The following is an 11,790-nucleotide window of genomic DNA, read 5'->3' on the forward strand; positions in this document are numbered from 1 at the left end:
TCACTCTCGATATAACATCAGATATCTTAGCGTCGTTGGTGAATGGGCTTTTTCTTTCGGCGCGCGCGGTGTTATTTATGGTCGTAAAGTGAGTTAGCAAAAGCGAAAATAAGCGTGAGGAGACGCGCTCAAGCCCAAATGAAAGTGACACTGTGGCGCGGACAATGACCTTCCGCCAATAAGCGAGCACACTAGGCAGGAACTGCAGTGGATAAGGAGCGCGCGCGCTCAGACAGTGAGCGTTAGAGAGGGGTTTAGCGATACGCGCAAATCGTGACCGGTCAATGTGACGGCACATAACGGGTTACAGGCTCGGTTGTGGTCGACGTATAACACGTGATTACATGCCAGTTAGTTGGAGGCAAAGCGAGTTTGGCGGTAAGCGGCGGCGATTAATTGCGAACCGCCCAGTGTAGCGCGGCGCGGAAATACCGGCGCGCCAATTAACTGCGCTGGTACTAGACGATTACTTAGCATACAACAACAACAACTACATAGCAATACAGCGCGTACTAAGCTGGAAAAACACACATACTCATACAAACATCTAAACAAGTCATGCCACAGCGGAGCGCTTCGTGGGCGGCAGGTGGCTGGCTGGCGGCGGGCGCCGTACAAATAAATATAAGCATATATGTATATAAATAATTTATACTAACAAATTATTCTAATGGAATGGCTAATTAATTGAGACGCTGCAGTTGGCGATTGACAATGCTCTTAGTGCGACTTGTTACCAACGTCAACCACACACACACGCACACCGCGTCGGCTCGCAAATGAAAATGAAATCGAAAGTGGCATCTAAATTAGTGGTTCGCACGAACGCGAGCGGCTGGTGGCGGTATTCAGCGGTTGGTCGATCGTCGTCGTCGTCTCCGGTTGTGCGGTTGTTTTTATTTACTTACTTAAAAGGTGGGTAGGGTGCATATTGACGTCACAGTAACTGGCGACCGTTAAGGTTAATACAAGCGCGCCGCGCGCTGTGCGCTAGAATTGTTCTAAGCCAGACGCTGTGGTCGCGTGGATGGCGCAGACAACTCTGCTATTTATATGGAATATTATAGTATACATATATTACAACAACAACAATAGCGCGCCATTTGTGTGCAAAGCATTTGCGCGGGCGCTCTCAGTTCCTACTGTAGCGCTCCTTAAACGCTGCGAGACATGACCTTCCTCATCGATTGGTGTTGGATTACCATTTACATATACTTTTACGGTGATTTGCATTCGGACAGACATTTCGCAATGCGATTAATTGTAATTTTAGTGCTTTAAAGCGACAAAAGACAACGAAAGGGCTGTGGTGTACATAGTCTTAAGAAGTGATTGGAGAAGAAGAGAGAGCGCAGTTTATCACCTAGCAACGAAACACATGTGTACAATTTCTTTTTCGTATATTAAAAGTCATATCTAGTTATAAGCGAGCGCCAAACGAACACACGCTCTATAACTAGGTTATTTTCTCTTTAAACAACAATTTAAGAAATTTAAAAAGAAATTAAAAACAAAAAATTTTAAAAAAAATTTAACAAAATAAAAAAATATTAATTGAAAAAAATTTAAATTTTGAAAAATTAAAAAAAAACTTAAAAAAAAATTTAATTTGATTAAAAACAAACGCAATTTATCACTTAGCAACGAAATAATGAAATAAATTTAACCAAAATTAAAAAAAATACAAAGAAAATTATTAATTGAAAAATTTAAAAAAAATTAAAAAAAAATTAAAAAAAATTTAACAAAATAAAAAAAATATTAACTGAAAAAAAAATTTAAAAACAACTTAAAAAATTAAAAAAAAAATTTCATTTACAAATTGAGAAGAAGAAAAGAGAGCGCAATTTATCACCTAGCAACGAAATAACGAAATAAATTTAAACAAAATATAAAAAAATACAAAGAAAATTATTAATTGAAAAAATTAAAAAAATATATATGTACATATGTATATATAAAATTTAAAAAAAAAAAATATTAAAAAACAAAAAAAAACATAAATTGAAAAAAAAATTTAAGAAATTAAAAAAAAATAATTTTATTTAATTAAAAACAAATAAAAAAAGTCCAAAAAGAAAACTAAAAAATAAAAAATAAATATTAAAAAAAATTAAAATTTAGACAGAATTGCATATAAAATCTCTCAAATTTTCTAAGCGTCTATACTTTTTTCTACAATTGTAGGGCCTTATAGGAGACCAACACCAATGTGCCCTTACTCAGACAAACTCAGCCTTCTAACAACTTAAAAGCTTATTTAGGAACAAACATGTTTCGGGTTTTTGGTTTCTACCGATCGTAAAACAAATTTTAAATATAATTTAATTTAATTTTGTTTTTTTTGTTGTTGTTACAGTAGCAAAAACATTCCTGCAAATAAATCTAATTTAATATTTTATAACGGTGCCGTTCAACAGCAGTCGGGTCCAAGTAGCTGGAACAGATACAGATTTTTATCCGGCTAAGGTCTTTCAACTCGGTGGCATGCCTCGAAATTACTTTAGGAATGTTTTCTGCCCTACAACAACAACTGAAACTTCCTTTCAGGTAAATCAACAAGCACTTCCGAAGCCTTACACAACACATATCCAACTTAGGGGTTCTTCAAACCTACACTTGACGTTACAAAAACTGAATTGATCAACAGTTTCAAAAATTTTCCTCTCATAAATTATGTATTACGCGCTAAACTTCAACACATTGCAGATTACCTCTACAAAAAAATATCCCAAAGCATACTTTCGAGCGCAAGCCCTTATTGCCGCAGATATTATTGTTGTTGTAGCGGCAAAAACTACACCGCATATAATTTTGAGGAAAACTGCCAAGCCAACTGTCTCCGGGCAGTTAAACACCCGTGTGCGCTCCAACCATGTTGACCCGACTCTCGTACGAACGACAGCCGTTGGACACTCGGCCACTTCAGATACACTTTCAGCATTACATATGTATTTTCATAGCTGGTTTATACACAGTTATTTTCGCGCATAATTAGTAAACTTAATTTATTTCAACCGATAATACACGCTGTTGAGTAGCGCCGGCGCCGGCGCCGACTATGTCGTATGTCAATTTTGACGCCCTTCTTTTAAAAGCTTTATAATTAATTTGCTAAGCAAAATTATTAAAATGCGCATAATTTGTCAACAATCCGTGGTTTTGTTGTCTTACAACGAATTCCCATAATTAGCGATCAGCAGACACCGCAATGATTGACAGATTTGCGCTCGGTAGAATCTAAAAAGACACCACTGCATCTAAGTACATACCGGATATACAAGTATGTATGTATACATACATATGTAGATACATATGTATGTACATATATAAATGTACATTTGTTGCGACCAAACCATTTCGTGCAGACTCAACTACAAACATCCATCACATAAACTACAAAACTATTTCCCGCTGCTGCATTGCGATCTCTCGTGATCTATTCATTCATGCTTGTTTGCCACCATTCAGATGTATATGTGTATGTACATACATACATACATACTGACAGCGAACACTTTAAATCATGCTTACACATTTGTGGTTTATTGTTTTTCCTGTTGGCGTGGGCGTGCTGTCGCGCTCTTTAATTAATCAGAGTCAATTGAGAGTTCAAGTGGTATGTTGTGAAGGGATTTTTGCAAATTAATTGCAATCTCTTAGCGTGTAGCTGACCGCAAGTGAGCTATTTTCAAACGGAAATCACATTTTCAATGGTTTAAGAAAAAAAAAATCAAACCAAATTCTAAAAATAAATATTCGGAAATTACAAAACAAAAAAAACTAAATAAAACTAATTAATATTAAAAAGTCTAATTCTAACTACACATATGAACGTAAACAAATTAAAAACGTATGTGATTGTGCAAAAGTACCTTAACAAATGTTGCTTGAATTCCAATTTTGATTGAAGGAAGTATTGCATACATTTAGGCATTACACAAAAAATGCTAACGTTAGTTATTTATATAAAATTTTGTTTATATACATATATATTTTTTATATATGATATTGATTTTCTAACACTTAAAACAGCATACTACAAAAATTTGGGCCTTTGGTGACTGAAGGCGCTGTAAAGAAAAAATATTGCTTTAGAATAATTAAAAAAAACTTCGAATTAATTAATACATTATACCAACCTTAGTTTTTTCTGGCTAGCAGACAAACATTTTCCAGTGTCACATCACGCGCCACATAGTATTTAAGCTCTGCTTCAAAGCCATGTTCTCTCAGATATTGCAGTCGTCCATAGTCAAGTATACGTTTGCACATGTCACCAATGCGCTCACGCTCAGATAAACTCAGTCGCTGCGTCTTACTGCAATCGATAACTTCCACGGAAGTTTGTGCTTGCTCCTCAAGCGCACGTCTCCGTTCGCGGCTCATACCAGTACCACATATTGCCCAACTAGCCATTTTACTAATCACTGCAAAATCTCTGCACGTCAACCCGTTGGCTTGTAGGAAGCTTTTACCCACATACGCTTGCCAATCGCAGCGGTGATGACAACATAGCGCTATGAGTATATAGTCTGTGTTTGGGGTTTTGTTATTTGAGTCCTCAGTTGCAGGTTGAGTAATGCAACGCAAAGTCAAATCGGTAGCAGCGCCACATAAATGCTTTGATACGGCTACACAACGCTTTGAGCGATGTAACAATTCCAGTCTGCTCATACGAAAATCAGCAATATCTGCACGTATACGATGCACCAACGTTCGGTCTTCGATCTTATTGTCTTTTTTGTGACGCAGCGACATACGGTCAACAAGCACTACCTGAGAATCAGGTATTGTTTCCAGCAGTTGTGCTAGATAAAAAGTCAACTGGCCCTTACCAGCTCCAAACTCTATATAACTTGTGCTTTGTTTTAGTTGTTGGTCGTTATCAAGTATTCCCAGTAGCGCCGCTGCCTGCAACAAATGCTTTCTCGCTTCCGGGCCATATGAGGTATTAGCCAGTTCTGCGTCCAATAACTTATGACTGAGTTCTAGTGACGCTATTGTGTTTTCAACAAACTTTGTATAAAGCTCTTTAATACGTGTCACAATTCCGTAGAATTCTTCATCGGGTAATTCATTTATTCTTAACTTGCTATAATCCGGTGCATCGCTATCAGCCTCACCAGCATTTATGCCCTTCTCAATGTAAGCCGGTGTATCACCTTTGTCGCGTGCATTACATATTTTAAGATGTTTTTGTAGTTTATTCTTAAAAACAGTATGTTTTGAGTCCAATGGACATGGTATCCGAGTGTTATTACCGCTTGCTTCATCTTCTTCAGGTGATGCTTGGGGAAGTGCGGGTTGATGCTCTCCACAATATTTTTCACCTGTCTTTACTGTCATTTTACAAAAACGTTTCTTACGTTGTACCCAATGGGCGCAATTTGTTGTATTTTCAACGGCATTTTCTTCAATTTTAGGCTTTTTTGCCTCCACTTCGGTTCCCATCACTTTTCTTTTGTTTCTTATTTTATTTTACTGAAAAAAAACGTGTCAGCTGTTAATTGTTAGTACAGAGTGATCAAAGCAAATGAAAATTAAATTTATGTTATTGTAATTGACACTGTAAATAACCAAGATATGTCAGCTGATTAACTTATGTATAAGACAACAAACAATTTATTTTCATTTTGCTATCAAGCATATATTGATAACGCATTTTTTTAATTCTATATTTCTTCGGCTGGCAATATCGCTGATCGCTCAACCTTTGGACTTGTCATTTATTGCAGGGTGCCTATTCTAATTTTAGGAAGACCACGGTGGAAAAGTTTAGAGATAGTAAATTAATTCATTTAAGTGCCTTTTTAATTTGTGGAACTAACATTCAAAAATGTCTCGTGTCCTTGTTGGAGTAAAGCGTGTGGTCGACTATGCCGTAAAGGTAATTGAAATGTTGTAGCATATATTACTAAAAATGGCTTGTTTGTGTTGGGAGCTTATCAATTAATCTAACTTTTGCGTAATCAAAAACAAGGCAACCGATCGTAAATTTATTATGCTAAGTAATTGAATTTAAAAAAATATGTATATATTATTTTAGGTACGAGTTAAGCCTGACAAAACTGGTGTGGTCACCGAGGGAGTGAAACATTCAATGAACCCTTTCGATGAAATCGCTGTAGAGGAGGCTATTAAACTAAAAGAAAAGAAGATCGCCTCAGAAATCATCGCTGTTTCAGTTGGTCCAACACAATCTCAAGAAGTGATACGTACTGCTTTAGCAATGGGTGCTGATCGTGGAGTACATGTTGAGGTATCGGGCAAAGACTACGATTTATTGCAACCAATTCATGTATCTAAGATTTTGGCTAAGTTGGCATTAGACGAGAAAGCTGACTTGATAATCGTCGGTAAACAAGCCATTGACGATGACAGCAATCAGACAGCACAAATGACCGCTGCCGTTCTCGATTGGCCTCAGGGTACTTTTTGCAATAAAGTCGAAAAGACCGATGCAGGGTTGAACATTACACGCGAAATCGATGGTGGTTTGGAAACGATAAAGACAAAGATTCCAGCTGTATTGAGCGCTGATTTACGTCTAAACACACCACGCTATGCAACATTGCCAAACATCATGAAAGCCAAAAAGAAGCCATTAAAGAAAGTTACACCAAAGGATTTGGGTGTTGATACCACACCGCGCATTGAAGTTGTCTCCGTTGAGGAGCCACCTGTGCGCCAAGCTGGTGCTCTGGTGGCAGATGTGGATGCCCTTGTTGGTAAATTGAAGGAAGGCGGACACATCTAAATATATTGGTGTTAATTCAATGAAATTTAAAAAGTGCATTTATAAAATTTAACTGATATTTTGTTTATTTACCCCTTTTTATTTACTATACCCTATTAAAATTTCGTAGAAAATTTAAAAAATACTTAACTTTGTGTATATAAATAATTTGTATTGTATAATTAATTGGAAGTAGAAAATAAATAACGCGTATATTTTTGTAATGCGAATTGGAGCAGCTAACTAAGCGGTTTGATTGTTCATAAAATTCGTGATTTTTACTATTCACACAGTAGATACTTGTATTCTGTGTTTTGTTCAAATTTGGCGTCCACGACTTATTTAATTCAATATCATTGTCATCTAATTAGTTATGTTGAAATGACGGAATGCTGTATCTTCCCCTTAAAAGGCAACTACTCGAGGTCAGGGTCGGTATAAAAACATTTAAGGAATTATAAATTTGTATAAATTGTCTTTATTTATATTGGATCAATTACAAATGGCAGTATATACTATAAATATACACAGACTTTGTACCTAGCGTCCAAAGGAGCTTCCTTATATTTAAAAGTGGCTCCTATTTTCGAAGAGTATAAAAAACTATATTATATATTCATTAATTCTTAAACATTAGTTTAGTGCAACAAATAGCACGATTTAAATGACATCCAAACAATTTGTCTACGGAACGGACTATTATTGATAGAAATTGACATGTTTATATCTTAGCACACACATACATACGAATGTGTTTAGTTATAATTTTTTTAGTATATAGGTATATAGAATGTCGTACAATATCTAAAATGCTTAGTAAATGAGGCTTAATTCTTGGCTGATATTAAGCAAGTAAGTCTTATACTATAATTTGAAGTTTGCACAAAACGATTTGTGGTTTTACTTGTTTAGTAATACATAAAGCATCGATAAAATGACAGGCTTATCGCAAGGCACCCTTTTCGCCGAAACGTAAAATGCGGGTTAACATTGTGGTAATGCACGGTATCTGCTTCTGTTGATGCATTTCTGGATTGTCCGGGGTGCACGACTCAAAATCAACCGCAACTCTTTGGCATACAAAAGTCAACAATGTTAGCATATCCAAACGTTTACCATTGGCTGCCAACTCGGCGCAAAGTGATTGCATAAACCAAGAGCCGCGTGTAGTATTGCGCCATGAGTAAAATCCCGGTATGGTCGAGTAGGCAATCAAGAAATCGGCATGCAAAGGAATTTTGTAACTCATTGACGTCTCACCGTCTGTTTCCGTACGATTGATGCGTTTCATTGTGACACCAGGGTCAAGTCGATCACCTTGGCAAGCTTGTATGAAGAAGAGTTTCGGTTTGCCACCCAAGCTGGGGCAATGTTGTGGTGTAAAGTAAGACCAAATTTGATCTAATTTATATTGCACATCCTTTGCGTATATATAACCAAGTTCGCCGTGCGAAAGTATCGCAACCAAAATGCAATCATTATCCCTATGATCTTGTTGGGAAGCCCATTCTATATGTTGTTTCAACTGTTTGAGGCTGCAATCTTTAAACACTTTCACATCAAAATCCAATTGTTTAAGAACTCGTGCTAAATTTTCACAATCCACATTAGTGCCTGCACGCGATTTTAATGTTGGTACTTCGAAATTTTCATGATTAAATATCAACGCCATTCCACGATTTTTGTGTCGCATATTATATTCAGCTGCATGGCGATCGGTTACCATATTCGCTGTGTAACTATGATAGCTACTACCAAAACCATTTGCGAGTTGGCCTATTGCACCGCCACCAAACGTACCGCCGCTGCTACTAGCACCAGTATAGTATCCACCTGAACCACTATTTGAAGAACCGGACGCTGAATTTAGCGAACCGAAGGCGTCTATTAAGTCGTTTGTTCGACCAACTTGATCCTCTGAAACGCTCATTGTTGTTTTTGTTATTGTTCGTAAAATTTGTAGATGTTTCAAAAAAAATTTGTTGGAACCCTTTAAGGAGATGAGTCACTATATTTCTATGTATATGCACACACTTTGTTTTAGTTTGAAACGAAATATTAATAAAACTTTACGTCCGCTCGTTTGCGTTGCTTGTTGTATTTTGATGCTTTTTGTATGCGCGTTCTTTTATTCAAACGCTTGCATCTTTTCTTTTGTTTGCAAATTTAATGCAATTGTCAAATGGTGATAAGCAGGGTTGTATTTGTGCTTCAAGTGAATTGATGTTGTATCGAAATCACAGTATTCGGTAGAATAAACCGAATTTTTGCTTTCGACTATACAGATGAGTTACAGCATATGTATATGCTGCAAACACGAGAACTAGTCAAACTTGAACAGCGAGTCAGTATTATCGAAACTCCAAAGATTACAAAAAATAACCTGGAAACTAACACATATAGCTAGTATTCATAAGCCTTAAGCGTATGAAAGGGATACATGCCCACACGTGCTCATAGAAACTTTAACCGAAAATCTGGCAGCGCTAAATAATAAATTTGAGAGTTTTGGAACTTAGTTTAAGGGGAGTGCTTTTAATTTTTTTTTAATTTGTTTTGAATACATAATTTAAAAATATTCCCCACAACTAACATTTTCTCAGTCGGTGCCCCAAATATGTAACTTCAAAACTACTGACTACATATGTAAATATTATTTCTATATATAATTTCAGGGGTAACTTTGTGAGTTTTTTTTTAATTTTTTAATGTTTTCAATTTACCATAACAAATTAAACGGCTTTTGAACCGAAAGAGAAATATTTAATTATGAAACTTTTTTTTAACTATTTAATAATTAGAAAAATTATAAAAGTTTACGCTGCTTCCTCCTTAAATATTCGCTGCCGAATTCTTTCCACTCAAGAACAATGCAAACGAGAGGGGTTTTATGTTTCCGAGAGGAGGAAATTAAGACAGCAAATGTGTGAAGTCATCTCAGTAACCAACACGAGTTTATCGATGGAACTGTATAGATTACTGACCAAATGTCTCTGATACTCATGTTGATAAGAATTGATTGTCGCAAGCCTTCTAAAAAAATTTATCCATACATTTTCTGAGAAATGGATTACATTTGATTGCTATTTAAGTGGTTCGGAGAATTTTTATCTTAACAATGGAGGCAGACAGTCTATAAACTGCTAAATTGATCGATACTATGGTTATTAAAAGAAACCCCCGAAAACAATCCTACGAATATTTATACTATCGCAACACGCTCCAAAGAGCATATAAACATTCTTCAAAAATTAAAATTTTAGAAACTTTAGAAATAGGAAGAAATGCTCTTCTCATGAACCATACCCAGTACCATTTTGGCTTACGCCACTTAATTTAACCGGGTAACTTATCCGACAAAAGAGATGTCGAATCAATATTTAGTAAAAATACTTCTTCTGATGACAGGAATGTAGCTTTCAAAAACAGGAAAGATTGATTCAAGATACAGAATCAATTTATAATGTCTAAAATATTTGGCTCAAAAATAAGGAAAGCATGTTTTTAATGCTCTACGAAGAAATATTTCTTTCCTTGAGTTTTTTTCTTGCCCCGGACTTCCGACTACCTGGTCACTGCTGTTTCTTCCAAGCTAAGATCACAGTAATTGAAGAAGTCTTCTTGTTCTGAAAACAGTGTCCTCATAACAAGAAATATGTATATGTACACATTGAAAGCTTTACTAAGTGGGCGTTTCCATTAAGAAGAGCTTAGATGTTCATTAAGGTCCACTCCAGAACCGGAAAGGAAGGTTCGGTCCGGCCAGTGTCCGCTTATGAGAGCTGTAACTGTATATTATAGTCTCGCTAAAGTATTTTCGTGTTTCATCGAAGATAGTGAAATAATGCCTTGATCTCTTGGTAGAACTAACATCATATTTCACGCTAAACCTGCAATGGGTTCCAGGGCATGCTGATATCCCTGGTAACAGTGAAGCATATGATACAATTAGACTCCGATAAAAAGGAAGTATATAAAGGGTTTGTCCGGCAAGTAGTAGAACTGAGTCGATTTATCTGGGCTGTAGGGCGGCTGCGAAAGCGGTGGGTGCCGCCCTTAGTTATGTGGATATTTACAAGAAAGGCGGTGTGAGACGCGATGTTGTCGATTGCAACTTCCAATCAGCTGCGATGTCTTGTCGGACCCAATTAACCCTTCGTTTGAGTCTCTTGAGGACTTCACGTAAAACTTGGCGTTGACGGCTTGTCCAGGAGGAACAAATTCATGGTAGGCGATGCCTTTGATGTCAAAAAAGACAATGAGCATCGTTTTTACTTTGGATTTGCTCATGCTTCCGGTCTTCATCAGCGACCTCTTCCCGGTCCTCCAAAAGACCTGGTGCCACCGAAACACATCACTTCTTGCCAAAGCAACATGCTGACTATTTAAATTCAAAAGGAATGAGAGAAAAACTCTGATAGGAGTGCTAACAAGTCATTGTCTTAGTGGCAGGCATGCAAACAGAATGGAAGTACCAAGCCATGACTATTGTAGAAACTGCCAAGAGTGTGAGATTAATTAAGGCTTGGTATAGAAAAAGATTCACAAGTTTCAGTCAAGGGTTTCTTGACGATGTCTCGGAAGTTGCAGAAATAAAACTTTTTGTATTGATGAACTTTATCAGGAACACCGACTTTTTACTGTGTAAAATTTTTTATGAAATTATATATTCTCCATTATAATCCAGTACCTTTTGCCATTTTTCGGCCAGGAGATTGATTTCACGCTTTTTGCAGGCAAAAAACTGGTCCAAAGGAGTTTAGACGTCCTGATTTGAGATGAAGGTTTTCTCAACCAAAAAATTTTGCAGAGAACCGAACAAGTAACAGTCAGAAGGTGCCAAGTATGAATGTTTCACGCAATGCGTCGAGCTGATCACAATAAACTTCAAAATTAATCGTGGGGCAATCTATTGAGTTGCATCGACCAACCACATCACCTTCAAGACACCTTCCAGGACGTGGTGCACACTCATGATCGAAATATCCGGAACGAAATTTTGTCAACAAATTTTGGCATTGGTTGATGTCTTGACCATCTTCGTACACCTC

The 11,790-nt window shown here is 36.7% G+C and overlaps 3 protein-coding genes across 3 annotated transcripts; 1 reads left to right on the forward strand and 2 right to left on the reverse strand.

Moving 5' to 3' along the window:
* Positions 1 to 3,858: 3,858 nt before the first annotated feature.
* LOC126751389 (tRNA:m(4)X modification enzyme TRM13 homolog) lies at positions 3,859 to 5,492 on the reverse strand. Its single transcript, XM_050461611.1, has 2 exons — positions 4,143 to 5,492; positions 3,859 to 4,073 (listed from the first exon to the last, which is right to left on the reverse strand). The coding sequence occupies exon 1, from the start codon at positions 5,452 to 5,454 to the stop codon at positions 4,144 to 4,146; it is 1,311 nt and encodes a 436-aa protein (XP_050317568.1). The 5' UTR covers positions 5,455 to 5,492; the 3' UTR covers positions 3,859 to 4,073; position 4,143.
* Positions 5,493 to 5,700: 208 nt separating this feature from the next.
* Positions 5,701 to 6,884, forward strand: LOC126751391 (electron transfer flavoprotein subunit beta). Its single transcript, XM_050461613.1, has 2 exons — positions 5,701 to 5,890; positions 6,050 to 6,884. Exons 1-2 carry the CDS (start codon positions 5,840 to 5,842, stop codon positions 6,758 to 6,760), a joined length of 762 nt encoding a protein of 253 aa, XP_050317570.1. The 5' UTR covers positions 5,701 to 5,839; the 3' UTR covers positions 6,761 to 6,884.
* Positions 6,885 to 7,194: 310 nt separating this feature from the next.
* On the reverse strand, positions 7,195 to 8,883 carry LOC126751390 (caspase). The gene has a single exon (XM_050461612.1). The coding sequence runs from the start codon at positions 8,667 to 8,669 to the stop codon at positions 7,683 to 7,685; it is 987 nt and encodes a 328-aa protein (XP_050317569.1). The 5' UTR covers positions 8,670 to 8,883; the 3' UTR covers positions 7,195 to 7,682.
* Positions 8,884 to 11,790: the final 2,907 nt, after the last annotated feature.

Source organism: Bactrocera neohumeralis, chromosome 2 (genome assembly GCF_024586455.1).
Source record: "Bactrocera neohumeralis isolate Rockhampton chromosome 2, APGP_CSIRO_Bneo_wtdbg2-racon-allhic-juicebox.fasta_v2, whole genome shotgun sequence".
In the NCBI taxonomy this organism is placed as follows: domain Eukaryota; kingdom Metazoa; phylum Arthropoda; class Insecta; order Diptera; family Tephritidae; genus Bactrocera; species Bactrocera neohumeralis.